We start from the raw sequence: 21,292 nt of genomic DNA on the forward strand, positions 1-21,292 counted from the left end.
AAAGAAAAAACAATATCTAAACAGCTTGTTTAAAAATTTTTATTGGTATAGAATTGAATTAAATTCTATCAAAAATTAAATTTCAGTTAAAATTGAATTGAATTCTAATGTTTAGAATGAATAAATAAAATTATAGAATTGAATTAAATTCTAATTTCTAATGTTTGTAACGTTTATCATATGAATTAAAATTTTATAATAAATAATTTTATTTTTTATTAATATAATATTATATTTAAATAATAAATATATTTATTTATTTAGTAAATTATATAAAATAATAACAAAATTATATTTTTTATTAAATTTTTTTTAACTAAAATTTGTCCTCTTGTTTTAAAAAAAAAGATTAGATTAATCTAAAACTATTAAATTTAAAAATATTATTATTAATTAAAAAAATTAAATGGTTTTTTGTAATTGATTATAACGATACTGTTCAGTTTAACAAATAAATAATAACATTTTAGTGATGACAAATATAGTGTTATTTAGATGGTGGATAACCCAAGTGTGTTGTTGATGTGTTGTTTAGTATTGCAGGTCCATGTAGAATATCTTGTGTAGTCGGATAGTCTAACCACAATCCATCTTTCTTTTAGTGTGTAACCGATTTATATATGTTTAGCTCTCCTTTTTTTTGCCCGATGTTATATTAATAAAAAATAAAATTCTCTGCTAAAAAACTTTAATTCATTTGATAAAAATATTAACATTAGAATTCAATTCAATTTAATTTTATAATTTTATTAATTTATTTTAAATACTAAAATTTAATTTTATTTTATATTATTTGTTCTTACCGAGATGAGCCGAGGTATAGGTCGTCTCCTTTAGAAGGTAGGCCGACTTCCGAGGTTTGATACGAATCACACTGTCGAGGAAAGAACTGGAGAGGTGGGTACCTGCAAAGGCACTCCGACGCTCAAGTCAGTAGCGGAATATATGTATGGAGGTTTTTCTCAGAAAGATGACTTACCTCTTTTGTTCCTGCTCCTCTTTTTTTATACTTGTTCGGATAGAACCGATCATTTTTCCCGAGTCGTAACGTCAGGGAAAGCATTAATTGTCTGTCTGGCGTTATGAGAATAAACGTCTGGCCGACATTAAAAAAATGCCGATTATTACAAATGCTCGGTTATGATCATGGGTGCGTTACCGAGCTATAACTCGTAACCGTTCTTCCTGGTCATATCACAGCCCCCAAGCTTGGCCTGGCCTTGAGGAGACGGGTTGAGCTTTTGTCGAGTTATAGCTCGGTATACAGAGCCCCCAGGTCAACTCGGATCACTCCGCTTTTACATTTTGTAATTAAGTTTTGGAAAATTTCATTTAATTGGGTGCTGTGCATGGTCATCATTGTGACTTGGTTCAACTTCCAATGATCCCTTTTAACCGTTTTAAGTGACATTAAATGAATGGCTCAGATTAAATCATGGAACTGAAAGGTTTATTAAATTAGTGGCTTAGGTTCAAAACTAAACTTCTGCATAGCGTGTTTAAGTGGGGGGTAGCAGTTTTCACAGAGACATGAGTACAAGAGGTCAGTAAATCTTCTTCGTTTCATCTATTTGCTAGTGTTTATTTTTTGGTTTTTCTTGAGAATGGGTGAGGCTAAGAAAAAATTGTTACCTCAAGTTGGAAACGATGAGGATTACAACTGGGTTGACAAAGATGTTCATATACGGGCTTCGTTGTTTTCGGATACTGAGAGTGTGAGCAGGGTAAACTTGGGTAGGGTTGCGAGGAGCGGCTTTCGGTTGGAACTGCTGCCATGCAGCCGGTCTGATCGTGTTTTTCACAGAAAAAATGATTTTCACAGTTTTTATATGTATAGCTGTGTCATCGAGGAACTGCGTGTAAAACTTTCCTTTACTAGCTTTGAATGTAATGTGTTGATGCAAATGAACTGTTACACCCGAATGGCTGGGCTTTTATCAGATGTTTTCAAGCTTTAATGGATTTTCTTGAAATTGAGGCAGAAGTGGAATTGTTTTTTTCCTTGTTCGAAGCCAAAGGGGTATGGAAGGGTTTGTGGATCAACCTGAATAGTACTCCAGGTTTTTGTGTTTTCAAACTTTATAAATCGTCTTTTAAAGATTTTAAAGAAATGTTCCTGAAGGTGAAATCTGTTGATGATGAATTTCCGTTCTATCTTGATGAGCATTTGGGGGGAAAATTCCCTATGTACTGGTGTTGTCATCCGCAACACATACTGGGTGTTGAGTTTATTAACAGTCGAAATGAATGCATTATTTCATTTCTGCTTGAGATGGTTGGTAAGAGTGGTTTAATATCTGTTTCTGATTTGCTTTGCTAGGAAGAAGATAAGTCTGCTGTGATAAAGTATTTTGGTAAGGAGTTGGAAAGTTTGTTTTCATATTCTGATCCTTAATATTTTTGATGTGTTGGTCAATTCTATTTTTGTGTTGCAGCTGGTAGCTTCCCTGGGGTAACGGCATCTAGTTTGAGGTCCCGGTTTAAGACTAAGAATTTTGAGGGGTCCTCATCTAACCCGGACAAGGCGGATGGTGGTGCCGAAGTTAATCAGCCCCCACCGAGGAAAAAGGCTATTGTTTTCAAAAAAAGAAAGTCGGAACTAGCTTTTCCAGATGAGGCACAAGGTAAGGATGAAAACGTGCGACTGGAAGATTTATCTAGTTTTTTAACAAAGCAGGAGAGATTACACACTTTTGAGGAAGACGAGGAGGGTTCTTCAGTGTGGAGTAAGAGGTTTCCTTTTAGCGTTGTTGCTGACGAGGTGGTTCAGACTATGACAGATATCAAACGGGTGGAAGAGGTTGGGGATATAGGGGTCGACCAGTTCTTACAGGTTTATTGTTTTTGTTGTGTGTTTCCCCCCTCTTTTTTTTTGAAAAGAAAATGCCTGATCAATGATTTACTAATCTTAAATCGTTAGGTATTGGGTTTCCGATTGGCTAGTATTGGGCGTAGCCAGGAGAAAAAGCATAGAAAGGCCATCTGTGAGGCCTCCCAAGTTTCTGAGTTAAAGGATCAGTTAGCGCTGAAGGAGACAAGTTTGACCGATTTCAAGAAGAAAATGTCTGACGTTGAAGCCGAGTTGAAGGTGGAAAAGGAATGTCATGAAAGGATTTCTGATTTGCTGAAAAAGAAAGAAGGTGATTTGTCGAGTTTAAGTGAACAAGTTATCGAAGTTTCGGCTAAAATGAAAGAGCTTGAGAATAGCCGAGAATCGGATATCCTGGATGCTTTCGCAGAGGGGTTTCAGCGAGCGGTAATTCAGGCGAGGTTTCTTGTTCCGGATAGAGATTTTGCTGCCATGGATCCTGGCAAAATAGTTCGGGATGGCAAGCTTGTTGATGATGAAGAAGCTGCCGAGGAGGAAGACGATAATTTGGTTGACTAATGTATTGGCATAAGTAGTCATTTGTTATTGTGTTTTGAAGGGTTTATACCCTGCTGTTTGAACTGATATTTTGTGCTTTTTGGAAAAAAATGTTGAGATTAGGGGTTTCTGTTTCCTAATCATGTATTTCGTAGCCTTTGATTTGGCTTATATGACAGTGATAATTATCTGATTTTGCGCATTCGTATTATAATGCGACTTCTTTGTTTTTTTCTTTTTTATATCACTGATTAGTCTCTTAAAGGAAGGTAAAGTTGCATAGGACAAGCCCTTTCATGGGGAAGTAGTTAAATATGCATAAATGAGAAAAAGTTGGTTTTTATTAATAGCAGTACCTGTACAATGTTGTTTAGGTAAGCCAGCCTCATTAAAACCTCCACAAGCAAAAACCCTTTTGGGAAAAAAAATTCTTGTGGTAGGAAAAAGAGTACTGGCATGCTGCTTTATTAGCTGTAGTATTGCTTCAAAGAGTTGATGTTCCATGTGTTAGGAAGTTTGGTTCCGTCTATCTCTTCCAGCTTATAAGCTCTTTTGCCCAAGACGTCATATATTCTATATAGACCTTCCCAAGTTGCTACGAGTTTCCCATGGGAGGGAGGTCGGCGAGCTTGCTCTGTTTTTCTGAGTTTTAGATCACCAATGTTGAAGGACCTTGGGATTACCTTCCGTGCATATCGTCGGCTAACTTGTTGTTGTAATGCTCGGTGCCTAACAGCTGCTGTTTCTCTAATTTCTTCGATCAGGTCGAGCTCTGCCTGCCGAACTTGATCATGTTGCTCGGCCAATGTCCTTATTGAGCCTTGGGACACCTCTATAGGAATCATCGCTTCTAATCCATAGACCAAACGAAATGGGGTTTCTTTGGTTGTTGAATGAACCGTGGTATTATAGGCCCACAATACTTCGGGAACGAGCTCGGCCCACAATCCCTTGGCATTGTCAAGCTTTTTCCGCAGCGCCTGTAGGATCACTTTGTTAGCGGCTTCTGCTAGCCCATTTGACTGTGGATGTTCCACTGAGGCAAAGTGTTGCTTTATCTTTAAGTTCTGCAAAAAAGTCTTGAAATTCTGGTCAATAAACTGCCGACCATTGTCGGTTATGATGTGACCTGGGATACCAAATCTGCAAATTATGCTTTTCCAAACAAAGCTTATCATCTGTGTGGATGTGATCCTTGCCAAAGGTTGTGCCTCAATCCATTTTGAAAAATAATCGATTGCAACTACCAAATATTTTACCTGTCTTGGGGCGATGGGGAACGGCCCAAGGATATCGATTCCCCATCTATCAAATGGCCAGCTTACCACTGAGTTATGAAGATGCTCTGCAGGCATATTGATGATCGGCGAGTGCTACTGACAATTTTCACAGCTTCTGACTTTATGTTTGCTATCCTCCCATATTGTTGGCCAATAAAAGCCGGCCCGAAGTATCCTCTGCGCGAGGCTTCTAGCCCCAGAGTGTATTCCGCAAATGCCCTCGTGGGCCTCGGACAGAACAAGGTTGGCCTCCAGCCTGTCCAAACATTTTAATAAAGGTCGAGAGTAACCTCGCCTATACAAAGTGTTATTTAACAAAGTAAAAAACGTGGCTTGTCGCCGGAATTTGCTCTTATCTTCAATTTCCTCGGGAATGAACCCAAAACGGAGATATTGAATGTAAGGGTGTTGCCAACTGTCTTTATTGACTATGTTTAAGATGTTGAATGTCTCAGTGCTGGGTTTATCTAGGATTGACTGTAAAAGGGTGGCAGTGTAGGCTTGTGTTGTTGCTAATTTTGACAGGACATCTGCTCTGGGATTTTGCTCTCTAGGTATATGAATAATCTCGATTTTAGAAAAATTGTTTAATAATTGTTGTACGATGTCCAAATATTTTAATAAAATCGGGTCCTTTGTTTGAAAACTGTGGTTCACTTGTTGAACTACTAACAATGAATCACAATAAACTTTTAAATTATCAACATGTAAATCGGCAGCTAACCTGAGCCCGGCTATGAGGGCTTCATACTCAGCCTGGTTGTTGCTGGCCTTGAATGAAAATCTGAGAGAATGCTCGAGGGCTATGCCCTCCGAGTTCTCGAGTAACATTCCAACACCGGCCCCGTGAGGGTTCGAAGCACCATCTACAAATAAGGACCACTCCGGATTGGATGTAACTGAACATGGCTCTGTGAGTTCAGCAACAAAATCCACTAAGTGTTGGGACTTGATTGATCGTCTCGGTTGATATTGAATGTCGAATTCTGAAAGTTCAATGGCCCATTTGATCAGCCTTCCTGCCAGCTCGGGCTTCGAAAGGATCTGCCGCAGAGGTTGTCCAGTCTTGACAATGATTGTGTGACTTTGGAAATATGGTCGGAGACGTCTGGAGGAAAAAACTAAGGCCAGGGCGACTTTTTCCAACATCGGGTAGCGAAGCTCGGCATTCTGCAATGACTTGCTCACAAAAATAGACTGGCTGTTAGCTCTTATCTGTTTCTATCACAAGAGCAGAACTAATTGTCATATCAGTAATAGACAGATATATATACAATGGCTCACCGAGCTTTGGTTTTTGTAGAATAGGAGGCTTTGAGAGGATCTCCTTTAAGTTTGTGAAAGCCATTTCACACTTTTGGTTCCATTCAAAATGCTTTGCACTCTTTTTTAAACACTGAAAGAAATTTAAGGATTTAGGTGCTAAACATGGTAAAAATCTGGATAAAGCCGCTAACCGTCCCGTTAGTCTTTGAACTTCCTTTATCGTCATTGGACTCTTCATGTCAAGTATTGCTTGACATTTTTCCGGGTTCGCCTCGATACCTCTGCTGGTGAGGATGAACCCGAGGAATTTTCCTCCCTGTACCCCGAAGGCACACTTTTTTGGATTTAACCGCATCCTATATCGTCAGATTTGTTCGAAGATCTCGGCCAGGTCCTGGATATGGGGGTTGCCGAGCTTTGTTTTGGCAACCATATCATCAACGTAGACTTCTATATTTTGGCCTATTTGCTGCTCAAAGATCTTGTTCATCAGGCGCTGATATGTTGCCCCTGCATTCTTTAGACCAAAAGGCATAACATTATAGCAGTAATTACCAGCCTCGGTTATGAAAGCCGTTTTTTCTTGATCCTTTGGATGCATTAGAATTTGGTTATAACCAGAATATGCGTCCATGAAGCTTAAAGTACCGTAACCGCAAGAATTATCAACCAGAGTATCAATGCAAGGTAAGGGATAAGCATCCTTAGGGCATGCTTTATTTAAGTCAGTAAAGTCAACGCACATGCGCCACTTACCATTATTTTTTCTTACCATAACGACGTTGGCTAGCCACGTTGTGAACCTAATTTCTCTGATGAATTTGGCGTCGATTAGCTTTTTTACCTCGGCTATTGATGCTTGTCTTTTCTCAGCGCCGAGGTTTCTCTTTTTCTGGGAGACTGACCGAGCTGCTGGATTGATATTCAATTTGTGTGTTATAACAGACGGATCTATTCCAGGCATATCAGCGGAGGTCCATGCAAATAGGTCGACATTTTGTCGCAGGAAGCTTTCAAGGCTTTTTCTTTCTTCGTCATTCATTGAGGTGCCCACAAAAGTGAATTGCATCGGATCACCAGTTAGCGAGATCTTTGTTAATTCCTCATTTGGCATAGGCCGATTTTCAAAATCGGCCCGAGGGTCGAGCTCAGCCGATATTATATTTTCTGACTTGATGGAGTTGACTTGTGGTTGTCCGGTCTTTTTGATGGGCTTTAAGCTGGTGTTGTAGCATCGCCGAGCTTCCTGGAGGTCACCATGGACCGTGGCTACGACGTTATCCTGCACGGGGAACTTGACACAAAGGTGAACTGTAGATACAATTGCAGCAAATCTATTTAGAAAGGGACGACCTAAAATAACATTATAAGGGCTAAAGCAATCGACCACGAGATATTGAATATCTTGTGTCTTATATAACGGTTGCTCACCGAGTGTGGTCTGTAACCACACTGATCCTAGTACAGGAACTCATTCTCCTGAGAATCCGACCAGGTCTCCAAGATACGGTTGCAGAATGTTGTTGCTCAGCTTCATTTTTTCGAAGGTGGTGAAAAATAAGACGTCCGCGCTACTTCCTGGGTCGAGTAAAACTTTTCGTACTATCAGATCTCCTAGCTGGATGGAGATGATGACAGGGTCATCTAGGTTGGCGTCAACACCATTTAAGTCAGCTGAGGATTGTTGGGAGCGTCTGTTACTGCTAACATGGCCCTATAAGTTCGTTTTCGGGCCAAGCTTGTGTGCCCACCTCCAGCGTAACCTCCTGAAATGCAATTTATTACCCCTCTAGGTTGTGCCGGAGCTTTCTCCTTTCCTTTCGAGGATGTGCCTGCTGCTGATGTATCAGGTGTTGGGATGGTGTTTCTCTGCATGTGTCCTGCAATAAATTTGTCAAGATGTCCTTGTCTTGCTAGTCGTTCGAGGAGATCTTTAGCAATAACGCATTCATCGGTTATGTGTCCGTGCTTTTGGTGGAAAGTGCAATATTTTGATTTGTCAACTCCCTTTGATTCCGGATAATTGCCGGCTTTTCGAGGAGGCCTTATTAACTTAGAGTTGAGTATCTCCTTGATGATATCATCCCTCTTTGTGTTGAACTGGGTGTATGAGTCATAACGAGGAACTGGCTTGAATGTTTTCTTGTTATCTCGGGGTTTATCGTCATCTTTGCTCGTAGGCGATCTTTCTGTCTTCCGTGCTTGCCTGAGCTCTTCAACATCAATCTAACCTTTAGCCTTCTCCCGAAATTCAGCCAAAGTTTTGGGCTTTGTTACGGCGATAGTCTCTTGAAACTTGCCAGGGCGGAGGCCGCTTTTAATGGCATGGAGGTGAACCTCTGGGTGGAGATCGGGGATTCTCATGGCGACCTTGGTGAAGCGCGTGATGTAATCCTTCAAGCTTTCTTGCGGCCCCTGTTTAATGGTTGTCAAGTAGTCCGAATCGTGCAAGTAGATTGCTGATGCGGCAAAATGATCTTCGAATTGCCTCGCCAGCTCCTGGAATCGCGATATAGAATCTGCAGGCAATGAGCAAAACCAGTCAAGTGCAGGACCATCTAAAAATGACGGAAAACATCGACATAAAATTGGGTCGGATGCACCGTTGACGATCATAATAGATCGAAATTTTTTGACATGTTGCTTCGGGTCTCCTAGTCCATCGTACAGTGTCAGGGTCGTCGGCAGGGTGAATTGCCTTGGCAATTGAAAATTCATTATATCGGTTGTAAATGGTCCGGCAGAGTTGTCTCGTTCTTATTCTTCGTCATCAGGTTGACCTTCCTCATTGTTGTTGCCTCCTCCCTCATTACTCTGAGGTGTTTCCGAGACATGAGTCGGATTCGACCGTCGCTCGTCGTTTTCTTGTCGCGCTTGATGGTCATTGTTGTGCTCTATTCGGGCGTTAACCAGCTGCGCGATTTGATTTTGCATCCTTTGATTCTCCTCCGCCATCCGTTGGTTTGCCTGTTGAAGCTCGGTTACCATCCTCATAAGCTCGAGGGGGGTGGGGGGAGGAGCATCAGCCATGTGTAAATGCTAGGGTACTTTGGGACCTTCAGCAGATGATATCTTTAAGCTTGGGCCCCACGGTGGGTGCCAATGTTCTTACCGAGATGAGCCGAGGTATAGGTCGTCTCCTTTAGAAGGTAGGCCGACTTCCGAGGTTTGATACGAATCACACTGTCGAGGAAAGAACCGGGGAGGTGGGTACCTGCAAAGGCACTCCGACGCTCAAGTCAGTAGCGGAATATATGTATGGAGGTTTTTCTCAGAAAGATGACTTACCTCTTTTGTTCCTGCTCCTCTTTTTTTATACTTGTTCAGATAGAGCCGATCATTTTTTCCGAGTCGTAACGTCAGGGAAAGCATTAATTGTCTGTCTGGCGTTATGAGAATAAACGTCTGGCCGATATTAAATAAATGCCGATTATTACAAATGCTCGATTATGATCATGGGTGCGTTACCGAGCTATAACTCGTAACCGTTCTTCCTGGTCATATCATTATTAAAAATTTTTAAATAGGTGAAACAAGAAAAAAAAACTAACTCCATTATTATTTATTACCCCTTAGGCCGTGAAATTAATTTAGACTCCACTAAAATAACTTGCAATTGATAGGGAATAGATTTTTTTAATTTTTTTTAAAGTGTAATTTTTTATTATATATTTTTTAAGTAAAATTAAAAAAATATATAAAAAAAAGATATTAAATAATAAAATATTAAAAAAATTGAGAAGAAAAAAATTGAGAGATTCATTTTTCAATTGATATATTGTTGTTGAGTAATGATCATCAACTAGTCTTGAAATTAATGTTTGTTTAGTGATTTAGTCTTGGAATTAACAATTTAGTAATGATCATCAACTAGTGCTTCCGGTGGAATACTACATGGAACGAACTTTGTATTTTGAAGCAATCTCTGTCTTCCTTCCTTTCTTTCTTTCCTTTTTTTTTTTTTTCTTCATTCGTTGTATTTCTGAAATGGCGGAGGCCTTGCTTGGAATTGTGCTGGATAACTTGATCCCATTTGTCCAGAGTGAATTTGCAGCCTTCTTTGGAATTAAGGAAAAGGCTGAGGAGCTATCACGCACTTTACAACTGATCAAGGTTGTTCTTGATGATGCTGAGGAAAAACAATGGTCAAATCGTCCTCTCAAGGTGTGGCTACAGCAACTCAAAGATGCCATGTACGTGATGGATGATATCCTTGATCAATTGCCTACTGAATCCTCTCAACTTGGGTGCTTATCTTCCTTGAACCCAAAGAACGTGATGCATCGTCGTGAGCTTGGACACAAGTTGAATGAGATAATAGGGAGGTTGGATCGAATTGCTCAAGCTAGGACCAACTTTGATCTTAGACAAGGTGTGAGGGAGAGCCCAAGTGAAGTAGTTGAATGGCGCCAAACAAGTTCAACTATCGCCGTTCCTCAAGTGTACGGACGAGATGAAGATAAAGGGAGAGTTGTGGAGTTTCTTCTTAGCCCATCACGAAGCTCCGAGTTCCTTTCCGTCTATCCCATTGTTGGCTTTGGTGGTCTTGGGAAAACAACACTAGTTCAGCTGGTCTATAACGATCCTGAAGTAGGTAACAATTTTGATTTGAAGATTTGGGTGTGTGTTTCCGAGAATTTCACTATGGAGAGTATTTTGTGTTCCATTGTAGAAGCTATTACAAATGCTAAGTCTGAGCGCATGACTTTAGATGTAATGGAGAAAAAAGTGAAAGAATTGCTACAAAGTAAAAAGTACTTATTAGTTTTAGATGATGTCTGGAAAAGAAGCCGAGAAATGGAATTGGGATTAACCCAAGACAAATGGGATAAGTTAAGATCTGTATTGTCTTGTGGATCTAAAGGCTCCTCCATTTTAGTATCCACTCGTGATAAACATGTTGCAACAATTATGGGCACATGCCAAGCTCATCATTTGAACCGTCTATCTGAAGATGATTGTTGGTTGTTGTTTAAACTGCGCGCATTTGGAGCTGACAAAGAAGAGCGTGAAGAGCTTGTTGCAATAGGGAAGGAGATCGTCAAGAAATGTGGAGGATCACCTCTTGCAGCCCTGGCATTAGGAGGTGTGATGCAATCCAGAAGCACGGAAAAGGAATGGGTTGAAGTTCAGAAAAGTGAGGTTTGGAGTTTACCAGATGAGAATGATATTATGCCTGTCTTGAGATTAAGCTACTCTTGTTTAACGCCAACTCTAAAGCATTGTTTTGCTTTCTGTGCCATATTTCCCAAAGATATGGAAATGGTGAAGCAGGAATTGATATATCTTTGGATGGGTAATGGATTTATTTCATCACGGCCAAACTTGGAGGTGGAGGAGGTTGGCAACATGGTTTGGAATGAATTATACCAAAAGTCATTCTTCCAAGATGTCAGGGCTGATGACTTTTCTGGCAAGATTTATTTCAAGATGCATGATTTAGTCCATGATCTTGCTCAATCAATTTCAGAGCAAGAGTGTATATGCTTGGAGAAACAAAACCTTAATGATTCTTCAAGAAATTCCCATCATATTCTTTTTCACCGCATTGATAAGAAACAATTCAAGGAGAGAGCCTTTGAGAAAGCTGAATCCTTGCGGACATTGTATCAACTGAATTCACATGAATTTCCCTTCAGTTCTACGTTGATTCCGACAACTCATTCTCTTCGGGTTTTGTGCATAAACGATAGAAAGATACCATCTTTGGGGAGTTTAACTTGCTTGAGGTATTTGGAACTTCGTCGTTTGGATATAAAGAGCTTGCCTGCTAGTATTTGCAATTTGCGTAGATTGGAAATTTTGAAACTAAAAAGTTTGGAGAATCTTCGCCGACTACCCAAACACTTGACAAGGATACAAAATCTCCGACATCTTGTCATTCATGAATGTCGTTGGCTATCTCATATGTTTCCTGACGCTCACAAATTATGTCATCTCAGAACACTAACGGTATACATTGTGAAACCAGAGAAAGGGCATAGTTTGGCAGAGCTACGTTCTTTGAATCTGGGAGGAGAGCTACGCATCTCAGGCCTAGGAAATGTTGGGAGTATATCAGAGGCTGAAAATGCCAACTTGAAGGGTAAACAAGACCTTCGACAATTGATGTTGTCATGGAGCAATAGTGGTAAGAGCAAGTCGGTAGTGGGAGCAAAAGAAGTACTTGAAGCGCTTCAACCTCACTCCACACTCAAGCTGTTGACGATACAAGGCTATGAGGGAACACAATGGCCAACTTGGATGGAAAACAATTCTGCTACCCACAATTTAGTTTCTCTTCGACTTGTGGATTGTGGAAAGTGCAGGCATCTTCCTCCAGTCGGAAAACTTCCATTTCTGAAGAAGCTTGTGGTATCTTTCATGGATGATGTGCGGTACATTGACATGGATGAAAGTTATGATGGTGTTGAAGCAAAGGCATTCCCGTCTTTGGAGGAATTGAAAGTGTCCTATTTGCCAAATATGGAGCTGTTGTTGAAACGGGAAACAACACACATGTTCCCCTCTCTTTCTATCCTCTACATCTATAAATGCCCTAAATTGCAATTGCCGTGCCTTCCAAGTGTTAAGCACCTCACTGTTTGGCATTGTAGTAATGAGCAACTGAAGTCAATCTCTAATCTCAGCAGTCTTAATGAACTATATCTTCGTCATAGTGACCAAGTGTCGTGCTTCCCAGAAGGCATGATGAAAAACATGACCTCTCTTGCAACTCTCGAGATAGATTATTTAAGTGAATTGAAAGATCTGCCATCTGACATCACAAAGCTCACTGCTTTGACTCATCTAAGCATCAGTAACTGTGGGAAGCTGGAGTGTTTACCAGAACAGGGTTGGGAAGGCTTATCTTCACTTCGACATTTGCCAATTCATAACTGTGAGGGTTTGGAATCCTTGCCTGATGGCGTTCGCCACTTAACTTCACTTCAATCTTTGACTATTGTTAAGTGCCCAGTGTTGGAAAAGCGATGCGAGAAAGGAACAGGGGAGGATTGGCACAAGATAGCACATGTTCCCCATGTAAAGTTTGATCGTTTTTAGTTTATACACTGCTTATTGATTCTTTTCTTTTTGTTGTGTATTTACATAATCATGGTTTTCAATTTGTATTGTATTTTATCTTCATTTGTAGTGTTCTTTCAAATTAAATAGATAACCTCAAGTGTTGTTGTATCATCTGCAATGGCAGAGGATGCAAAGGTGGCAAGGGAAGCAAAGCTTGCCCAACTACTCAATCAAACATTTGAACATAATAATCAAATTTCTTCAACTCCCAAAATACACAGAGTTCCTCTTTTTTGGCATACCCAAAATGATATCATTTGGTCCCATTCATCATGGCAACCAAAATCTGAAGCAACAAGGACAACACTTGAAATCTCAATGGGCGTCCCTCTACATTGAAGAGTACAGTAAACAGGTTCCTCTTTATAATGGTGACAAGCAAAAGGCAGCGAATTATTTGTATGGAGTTGTACAAGAGTACATCGGGGAACTGAAGGAGCTGTTTGCTGAGGATGTAATTGAAGGGTATAGTGATGAAGAACTGATTTGGATGCTGTTTGAGGATGACGGAACACATTGACGATCAGTGTCCAGAAGCATTGAAGCTAAAGCTTTATTACATCGAAACTTGATTGCTTATGAGATGTGTCCAGACTTTTGCAACAGCTTCGAATGTTGTTGTCTCTTTTCTTTCATGGATTCCTTGGTAGATGATGCTGAGGATGGAAGGAGCTTAGATCAGCTGGTGTTATCCAAAATTTGCTTCAAAACGATGAAGAACTGGCGAAATTCCTTAATGATATTGGACATGACTTGCCCACTAAAATGTTCAATCAACTATTCATGAGCGATGCTGTTCCCATTAGTAAGAAATATATCCAAGTCAGGCGTCAAATTGAAAAACATTACTCAGGTAAATGGAGGACTTCTCTGGCTGAAGCACGCTCTAAGTATTTCAGTTCTCCCTGGTCTCCACTTGCCTTTCTGGCTGCACTTGCAGGATTAATTCTCACTGTTCTTCAAACATGCCTAACATGGTATACCATACGCTGGTAAAAAAATAGTTATCACATTTAAATAATCCGGGTCCATGTATGTGTGTGACCCACTGATCACGGGTTGCTTCTAAATTTCTTAGACCCAAAAAAAAAGTGTGTAGCGCAAAATGCTTTCTGTTATTTGTATGTTTTGTAATGCATTATTTGATTACTTATGATTGTATTGGGAAAAACATGTTTGCTAATTCATCAAGCTTGTATATTATTGTGTGTTTAGTGGTAACTCAATTCATTCCAAACATCTAAATTCAAATAATAACAGAAGACCACATATCTATCTCCAGCTAAATTTTCCAAACACCCTGTTAGGATTCTGATTTCTGAACTCATCATCCAAAATATATGAAAACAGAGGTAGGCTTGGGGTTTCTAAGGCAAGTCTAACTATCCAATCAGCATCAAAGCTGCAACTCATACTTGAAATCAAGAACTATCCATTTTCAAAATGAAAGAATATTATATAATGCAATCAAGTTGAAACAAAAATCATTACCCTACCCCATCCATATGTAACATTACTTTATAGTAGGCAGACAAAATTGTTGTATGTGGAGAGAATATGATGTGAGAACAAGCACTTGCATAAACTACAACTAATATCAGGGTATAAAACAGAATTGGCAGCTAGCAAAACTTGAAGAAAAGCTCTCACATCCCTGATACAATGAAATAACCATCATCTATCTATGCTAAGTGTAGCAAGCAGCAAGTTGGCATTGAGATATCACAACAATTCAATCTTCTCGCTCCATTATTGCTGTTTTGGCTCATCTGTCTCCTCCTTATCAGGATCTTCCTCTGGTTCCTCTTTCTTTTCTTCCTCCTCTTCCTCGTCCTCTTCGGGTGGATCCGCAGGCAATGGAGGTGGCAATGGTGTCTTCATCGGACTAAATTGAGGGAATATATCCGGTCTTCGTCCTGGCTTAGGCCTTTCCCATTCCTATAAATATGATATGCATTCAATATTCAATTAGTGTATTTCTCGAATGGCCACCAATTGAGAACAGAGTAAGGTTCACCACAAACCGATATCTGAACAATACTAATAGACGCCGCCACTAAATTAAGTGTGTAGAGAAATGTAAGGAAATGTGAGTGAAAGCATTACGCGGTAAAGGAAGGAGAAGTGGAGGAGGGAAAAAAGAAATTGAGAGCTTGTGATGTATTCAACAATTTCAAGCTCCATTAACCACTATGTAAAAAATGTCCATTTTTTCAATATTTTAGTAAGCATAATTCCATATGTTTTAATCCCCCCCCCCCCCCCCCAAAACTCTTTTTTTTTTTCCTCCCCCAACAACAACAAAATATAGGGTTTTGAAGGGTTTATGAAAAAAGTGAGAATATATATACTAGCCTTTCCTCTTCCCTCTCTTACTCCTCCAAATCAATCTCACAAACCCCTCAAGTTTCATAAGAAGTAATCTATCTAGATAGATAACTCATAACTGTTCTACCGAAGTTTTTGTCCCCCTTCATTTACTACACAACTAGACAAGAAATAATCATCTATGGAAGAAAGGGTAAGTTGTAGTTTCCATGAGATAGGATCCATTACTTGCTAAAATTATGCACAAGAAAATAGTGGAACAACCAAAGCATCCATAATTCAACCACACCCCAGCACATATCTCCAAACAAACAATATAAGATCAATTTATCCAAGAGTTAACCCTATCTTTGTTCAATTAGACAGTTTAAATCATCTGAATGCAATTTTAGGATGATGTCATCAATCATAGCCAGCCAAATGGCAATTCAGCTAGAAGCTAGAGACACTAATTAATTAAAATCCTAATTTTCCCTATTAACCAAACGAATTTCAACAATTTCAACTATTAACTTTAAGAACCAGTTCCCCTAAATTTTAAACACCAACTGTGCCCTAATTCTAAGTCAAAACACAAGCAAGGTAAAAGTAACAACTTTCAAGAACCTCTTGCAGCACGAAACATGCGTCAACAGCAGCACAAGAATTCAAACAAGAAAGAAGAGAGAAATGAAGGAACATACAATAGGGAAATCGAGAGGGGAACGGCGAGTCATCTTCTCCTCTTCGGGGGCCATACGAACACGGAGGGAGTGGAAGCGATGGGAAAGTGGAATTGGAGAGAGAGAGCAGCAATGGACGGTAAAGGGTACTCGAAAGTTGTGGAAAGATGAAGACTTGTTGACGGAAGAGGAAGAAGAAGGAGGTGGAAGGAGTAAGGGGGTGGTGGCGGTGGTTGTAAACAGCGCCATGGGCATTGGTGGGTGTGTGTGGTTGGTGAGGCGTGAATGTGTGTTTGCGGCTGCGAAACACCTAATCCTTCCCCTTACTCTGCTATTTCTTCTTCATTGGTTCTTCTTATTTACACCCTTCCTTGGTCGGTCTATTTTTTAGGCCAGTTTAAAAAATTTTAAAAGTAATATTTTTGAATTTTTTATTTATGAAAAATAATAATATTAATATTTAGTGTAATTTTTAAAATTAAATTATAATTTTTAAAAAAATTATTTTAAAATTTTATAAAAAAAATTTTAAAAAATAAAATTTTTTATAATACTACTATTTTTTATTATATTTATATAAAATAATTATTTTTAAAATTAAAAATTTAAATACAAATATAAATTATTTTTAATATAATTATTTATTATTTAAATTATTTTTTAAATAAAATTTAATTAAACTATTTATTCAAACTAAACGTTAGTTCTCTGTCAAATCTAAATATATACTATCACCAACACAAAATAAATAAATAAATAAATAATAAAAAGTATAACAATTTTTATGTGTGAACACATTACTAAAGCTAATTATTTATATTTTTAACTATTTAAAATTTCATATATAGATTCTTTTATTGAGAAAGGCTTATTTGTTATATTATTTTAATGGTTAGAAAGTCATAAATATCAAATTTTGATTAAAGGCTCATGTGTTTCTAAAGAAAAATTCTAGAGAATAAAAGTATTTGATAAAAGACACATAATCCTGAAAATCAATTCAATATTCATGACCCTGAATGCCGACCAATTTTAGCACTGCAAAATGGCAAAAACATTAATCTCCACAATGAATGCATTATCTTTATTTTTCTCTATGCAAAACTTCCCTAGACACAAAATTCCATGATTTTCATTATGCATAATTTCAAAATCAGCCTTTTCTATCATCTTTTCATTTGACTTCTATTTAATTTCCTATGCTCTTAAGCCATGATGCACGAACACTAATATAAATACAAGACTAGATACAATACGATACACATTAATATATACACAATAATATATAAATTTTAAAATCTTATAAAACATGAATTATAAATTAATAAATATAAATTAATTTTTTTATACTTTTTAAATAAATCGTAATGATATTTTAATATTTTTTAATATTAAAATACAAATTAATTTTTTTAATTATTTTTAATATTTTATTTTTAATTATATCAAATATTTAAAATATTTTTTATTTTAATAAATAATAATATATACTATATCTAAATTTATTTTAAAAATATATGTTAAGAATAAAACTGGACACATTGACACGTGATGGTATTTAGATATATCCAAGTTGTTTAAAAAAAAATTTTATACATAATTGAACATCGCAGACACACATATCAACACACGTAACGAATAAGTATCGACGAGTGTAATATCCAAAATGTGTCCGCAGACACAACAACTCAACTAAATGTCCGTACTTCATAATTCATAAGTCATCAGTTTATTAAATAATCCAAATATCTGACTGAACACGCCTTTTTTTTTATTTAAATATAATTAAATAATGAGACCCTTATTTTCGGTTGAGTTGTTTTGACTGATACAAGTGTTTCATATATAGCTATATTTTTCTTACGACGTGGATTCATGTTTTTCATACTATATATTTTGCTTACGACATTAAAAAAGGCGGGTCGGGCTAGGATTTCGAACCCGTCAAATTAAAAAAATTCGCCAAATTCGCACGCTAAATTGGCGGGTTTTGGCGGAGCGGAGCGGGCCGGTCCGTCGGGCCGAAACTTTATATTTTTATTTTTTTTATTAAATAAAATAGTAGTTACTATTATAAAATTAATAATTATATAATTTTTAAAGACTTTTTTTCATTTTTTGTTTTTATTCTTCTTTTAGTTATTAATTTTATTTATTTTATTTTACAATTTCGTATATATGCTCAAATTATGTGACTTATTTTTTAAAATAAAGATGATTTTATTGACAAATATTATTTTGAACAATTTTATTGAAGTTAAAAATAAAAAAAATAGTAAACAAATTATATTAAAATTTGACTATTTTTTATTTGTATTTTATTTTTTAATTATTATTTTTTGGTTAATTTTAATTAATTTTATTTTTCAAAAAAAAAAAAAAAAGAGTCAAGCGGGCTAACCCGCCAACCCGCCAATCCGCCATAAAGTGGGACGGACTAACATTTTGAACCCATTTTAGTTGGCGGGACGGGCCGATCCACCCCGTTTATGAGGTAGGCCTAGGCAGAACGGACCAGTCCGCTTTGCCACCCCTTATACTCCATGCCCCTCGCTCCTCTCATAGTATTTTTGTACAATCCATAATTGCACTTTTACTTCACTAATTAAAAAAAAAAGAATAAAAGAAAAACAATTCTATACATACACGTAATTACAGTTTTGTTGATCATATTTTCTTTTTCGTTCCTTTTCCGGGTCAACCTAAATTGTTTGACCAATTTTGAGTCAAGTATCATACCATATTCATAAGCCTTTTTTCTTTAATTTTTGGTATTGCCCATTTTCAGTGTCCAAAACACGTTTTGGGCCCAAAGTGGCCAAGTAAATTACCCTGGGTCTATTTTTCAATTCTTTTTTGGTTCTGGGCCAGTTTTGGCCTGGATACCTGACCCAAAAAAATTATTTTCTTCGAGGACCAAAAAAAGACGAAACATACCGTATTTATCAGGGGGAGATCACGAGTTCACGACCCAAAAAGAGGGGGGTGGGGAAGAGAGTTAGAGGAAGTCTCTTAAATTATTTTGTATAATTTTAAATAAAATAGCAGTAATATATAACATTTTCTTTGAAATATACGTAATTATACTTACCTCGCTTATTTTTAGAATAAAATGACAAATAAATTCTTAAAAATTTACACTTCGTATAAATTAGTTTAAAAAAAAACGAATATAATCTTTTAAAATAGTAGATGTGGACATATTATTTTAAATTAGTTCGTATGATTAGGGTAGAAGATCTTAATTTGAACTATTCTATCCATGTTTACTATCGTAAAAAATTTTATTGATATTTTTTTTTAGGAATTAATCTGTTCGAAGTATAAATTTTTATGGGGTTTATTTATCATTTTATTCTTTATTTTTATAATAATAATAATAATAATAATAATAATAATAATAATAATAATAATGTTTGTAAAAACAAAAAAAAAAGGAAAAGGAGGGTTTTGATGAGAAAATTAGTGAACAACTTATATGAGATGTGAGTAGATAAGTAAATAGCATAACAAAACCAGATAGGCATATCAAATAAATCCAAGTTGATTTCACTTTCCAAGAGATACTCTTATTTTTCCCATTCTAATAAGATGACATAATGGACCCCACACATTATATTGATTGAGTAATCACTAATCAAGTCTCCCATCTCTTTCCCTAAAAAACATGATTGAAATAAAGTTTGGAACAATAGCATTATGTCACCATGAAATAAAGAATATTCTAATACTATATGGTGTTGGTAATACAATTCAATTTGAACACTACAAACTATCATAATGCCTCTAACTTCCAATCTAGGAAATTTCAATGTCTGGAAATCAAAATCACATGCACCCAACACTTCAAGGAGCCACAAGTATATATGTTATTATAAATAAATAAAAAAACAGAGAAATTGATTTTAACCACACCAATTTTTTAGTTGTTTAAGGTTTGGAAATGTTGTTTCCTATAATATATAGTCTTTGTGCTTATCACTTTCCCATCCAATTTTCTACATCTCTTATCAACTTTTAGTTGTATACTTGTTTTCTTCTCTTTTGATAGTGAATTCAATTCAATAATGTCAGCCTAGTGTATTAACTTTTGTTTATAATATCATTTGGAGATAACATTAATCGATATAATTAAAGCATTACGGATTTCATAATAAAAAAAATTATTCTCATTTTTATGTGAAAGTATCAATTCAAACCATGTATTATAGTTCAAACACTCTACTCACAATTAAAACAAAATAGTTAGATAGAATATATATTTTGAGGCCAAACGTTAGCAAATAATTAAATAAGAACCACAAAAAAGAATCAAATATTATCTCTAAAAGTGATATATTTGTATATATTCATGCATGTTATTTATATATTTCTAATAAAATAATTAACTACCTAAATATCAACGTTGTCATAACATATAATCAAATTTATCATAACTTTTTCATAACAATATGTTTTTTAAATATATATAATTAAAAAATATTGATGATGATCATCTTCAATAATATGTAACACTAACATGCACAACAGTGTAATTTCAGCCCCAACACAAAGAACATTGCTATATGAACATTTTAATTTGATCATACTTGATATCAAACAAGGTTTTTAATTTTTAATTTGTTTTTCAAACTTGTTAAGTTTAAGCTTTCAACAAAAACATAGAAGGAAAAAAAAAAAGAGAAATACAAAGTGAATATCCAAAGCTAGTGTGCAAAATGCTTTTCCCATGACACAAAATGACAACAAATTTCTGCAAACAACTTGTGCAACTCAGGGCCCAAGAACTCTCACCAACTCATAAGTTTTATAGAAATTTGTTAACAAAATTATCCAATAGAAGAGTATTAGGAGCCAATAAATTTTATAATTTATAATAATTAATTAATTATTATTAATATTTTAATAATGTAAAATTATATTTAATAATATAAAATTATTTATTTTTTTAATAGTTAAATGTTGATCAAATTTTAATAAAAATATTGAGTTCTAGACTTTTTCATATAGAATATATTATCACCCAACTAAAGAGATGTAAGAAAAGAAGAGAGATTAGAGAACATGAAAAAAAAATTATCTAGTTTTCATAAAATTAACGTGCAATAATCTCTGACTACCTTGTATGGACCGAACACTAATGCAAAATTCAATTGGGTGCCTCATAAAGTTATCAAAAAGTTGGTGAACATTAGAATGCAATAAAAGCAAAATTAACCGTGATCCATAACAACAACACGCCACGTGTAGTTCATGTATTGGTACACATGGGAGGCACGTGTTGGTTCTCCTCATGAAACATAAAGCATTGGCCTTTTCTT

The 21,292-nt window shown here is 36.4% G+C and overlaps 3 protein-coding genes across 3 annotated transcripts; 1 reads left to right on the top strand and 2 right to left on the bottom strand.

Moving 5' to 3' along the window:
- Positions 1–4,740: 4,740 nt before the first annotated feature.
- On the bottom strand, positions 4,741–8,631 carry LOC140175409 (uncharacterized). The gene is made up of 5 exons (XM_072203757.1): positions 8,145–8,631; positions 7,699–7,844; positions 6,819–7,195; positions 6,344–6,551; positions 4,741–5,868 (listed from the first exon to the last, which is right to left on the bottom strand). Exons 1-5 carry the CDS (start codon positions 8,629–8,631, stop codon positions 4,741–4,743), a joined length of 2,346 nt encoding a protein of 781 aa, XP_072059858.1.
- A 1,082-nt stretch (positions 8,632–9,713) lies between these two features.
- On the top strand, positions 9,714–13,089 carry LOC112709878 (putative disease resistance protein RGA1). The gene is made up of 2 exons (XM_072202267.1): positions 9,714–11,050; positions 11,168–13,089. Exons 1-2 carry the CDS (start codon positions 9,808–9,810, stop codon positions 12,955–12,957), a joined length of 3,033 nt encoding a protein of 1,010 aa, XP_072058368.1. The 5' UTR covers positions 9,714–9,807; the 3' UTR covers positions 12,958–13,089.
- A 1,327-nt stretch (positions 13,090–14,416) lies between these two features.
- LOC112709879 (uncharacterized) lies at positions 14,417–16,352 on the bottom strand. The gene is made up of 2 exons (XM_025761865.2): positions 15,993–16,352; positions 14,417–14,919 (listed from the first exon to the last, which is right to left on the bottom strand). Exons 1-2 carry the CDS (start codon positions 16,224–16,226, stop codon positions 14,731–14,733), a joined length of 423 nt encoding a protein of 140 aa, XP_025617650.1. The 5' UTR covers positions 16,227–16,352; the 3' UTR covers positions 14,417–14,730.
- Positions 16,353–21,292: the final 4,940 nt, after the last annotated feature.

This window comes from Arachis hypogaea, chromosome 9 (genome assembly GCF_003086295.3).
Source record: "Arachis hypogaea cultivar Tifrunner chromosome 9, arahy.Tifrunner.gnm2.J5K5, whole genome shotgun sequence".
NCBI classification, from domain to species: domain Eukaryota; kingdom Viridiplantae; phylum Streptophyta; class Magnoliopsida; order Fabales; family Fabaceae; genus Arachis; species Arachis hypogaea.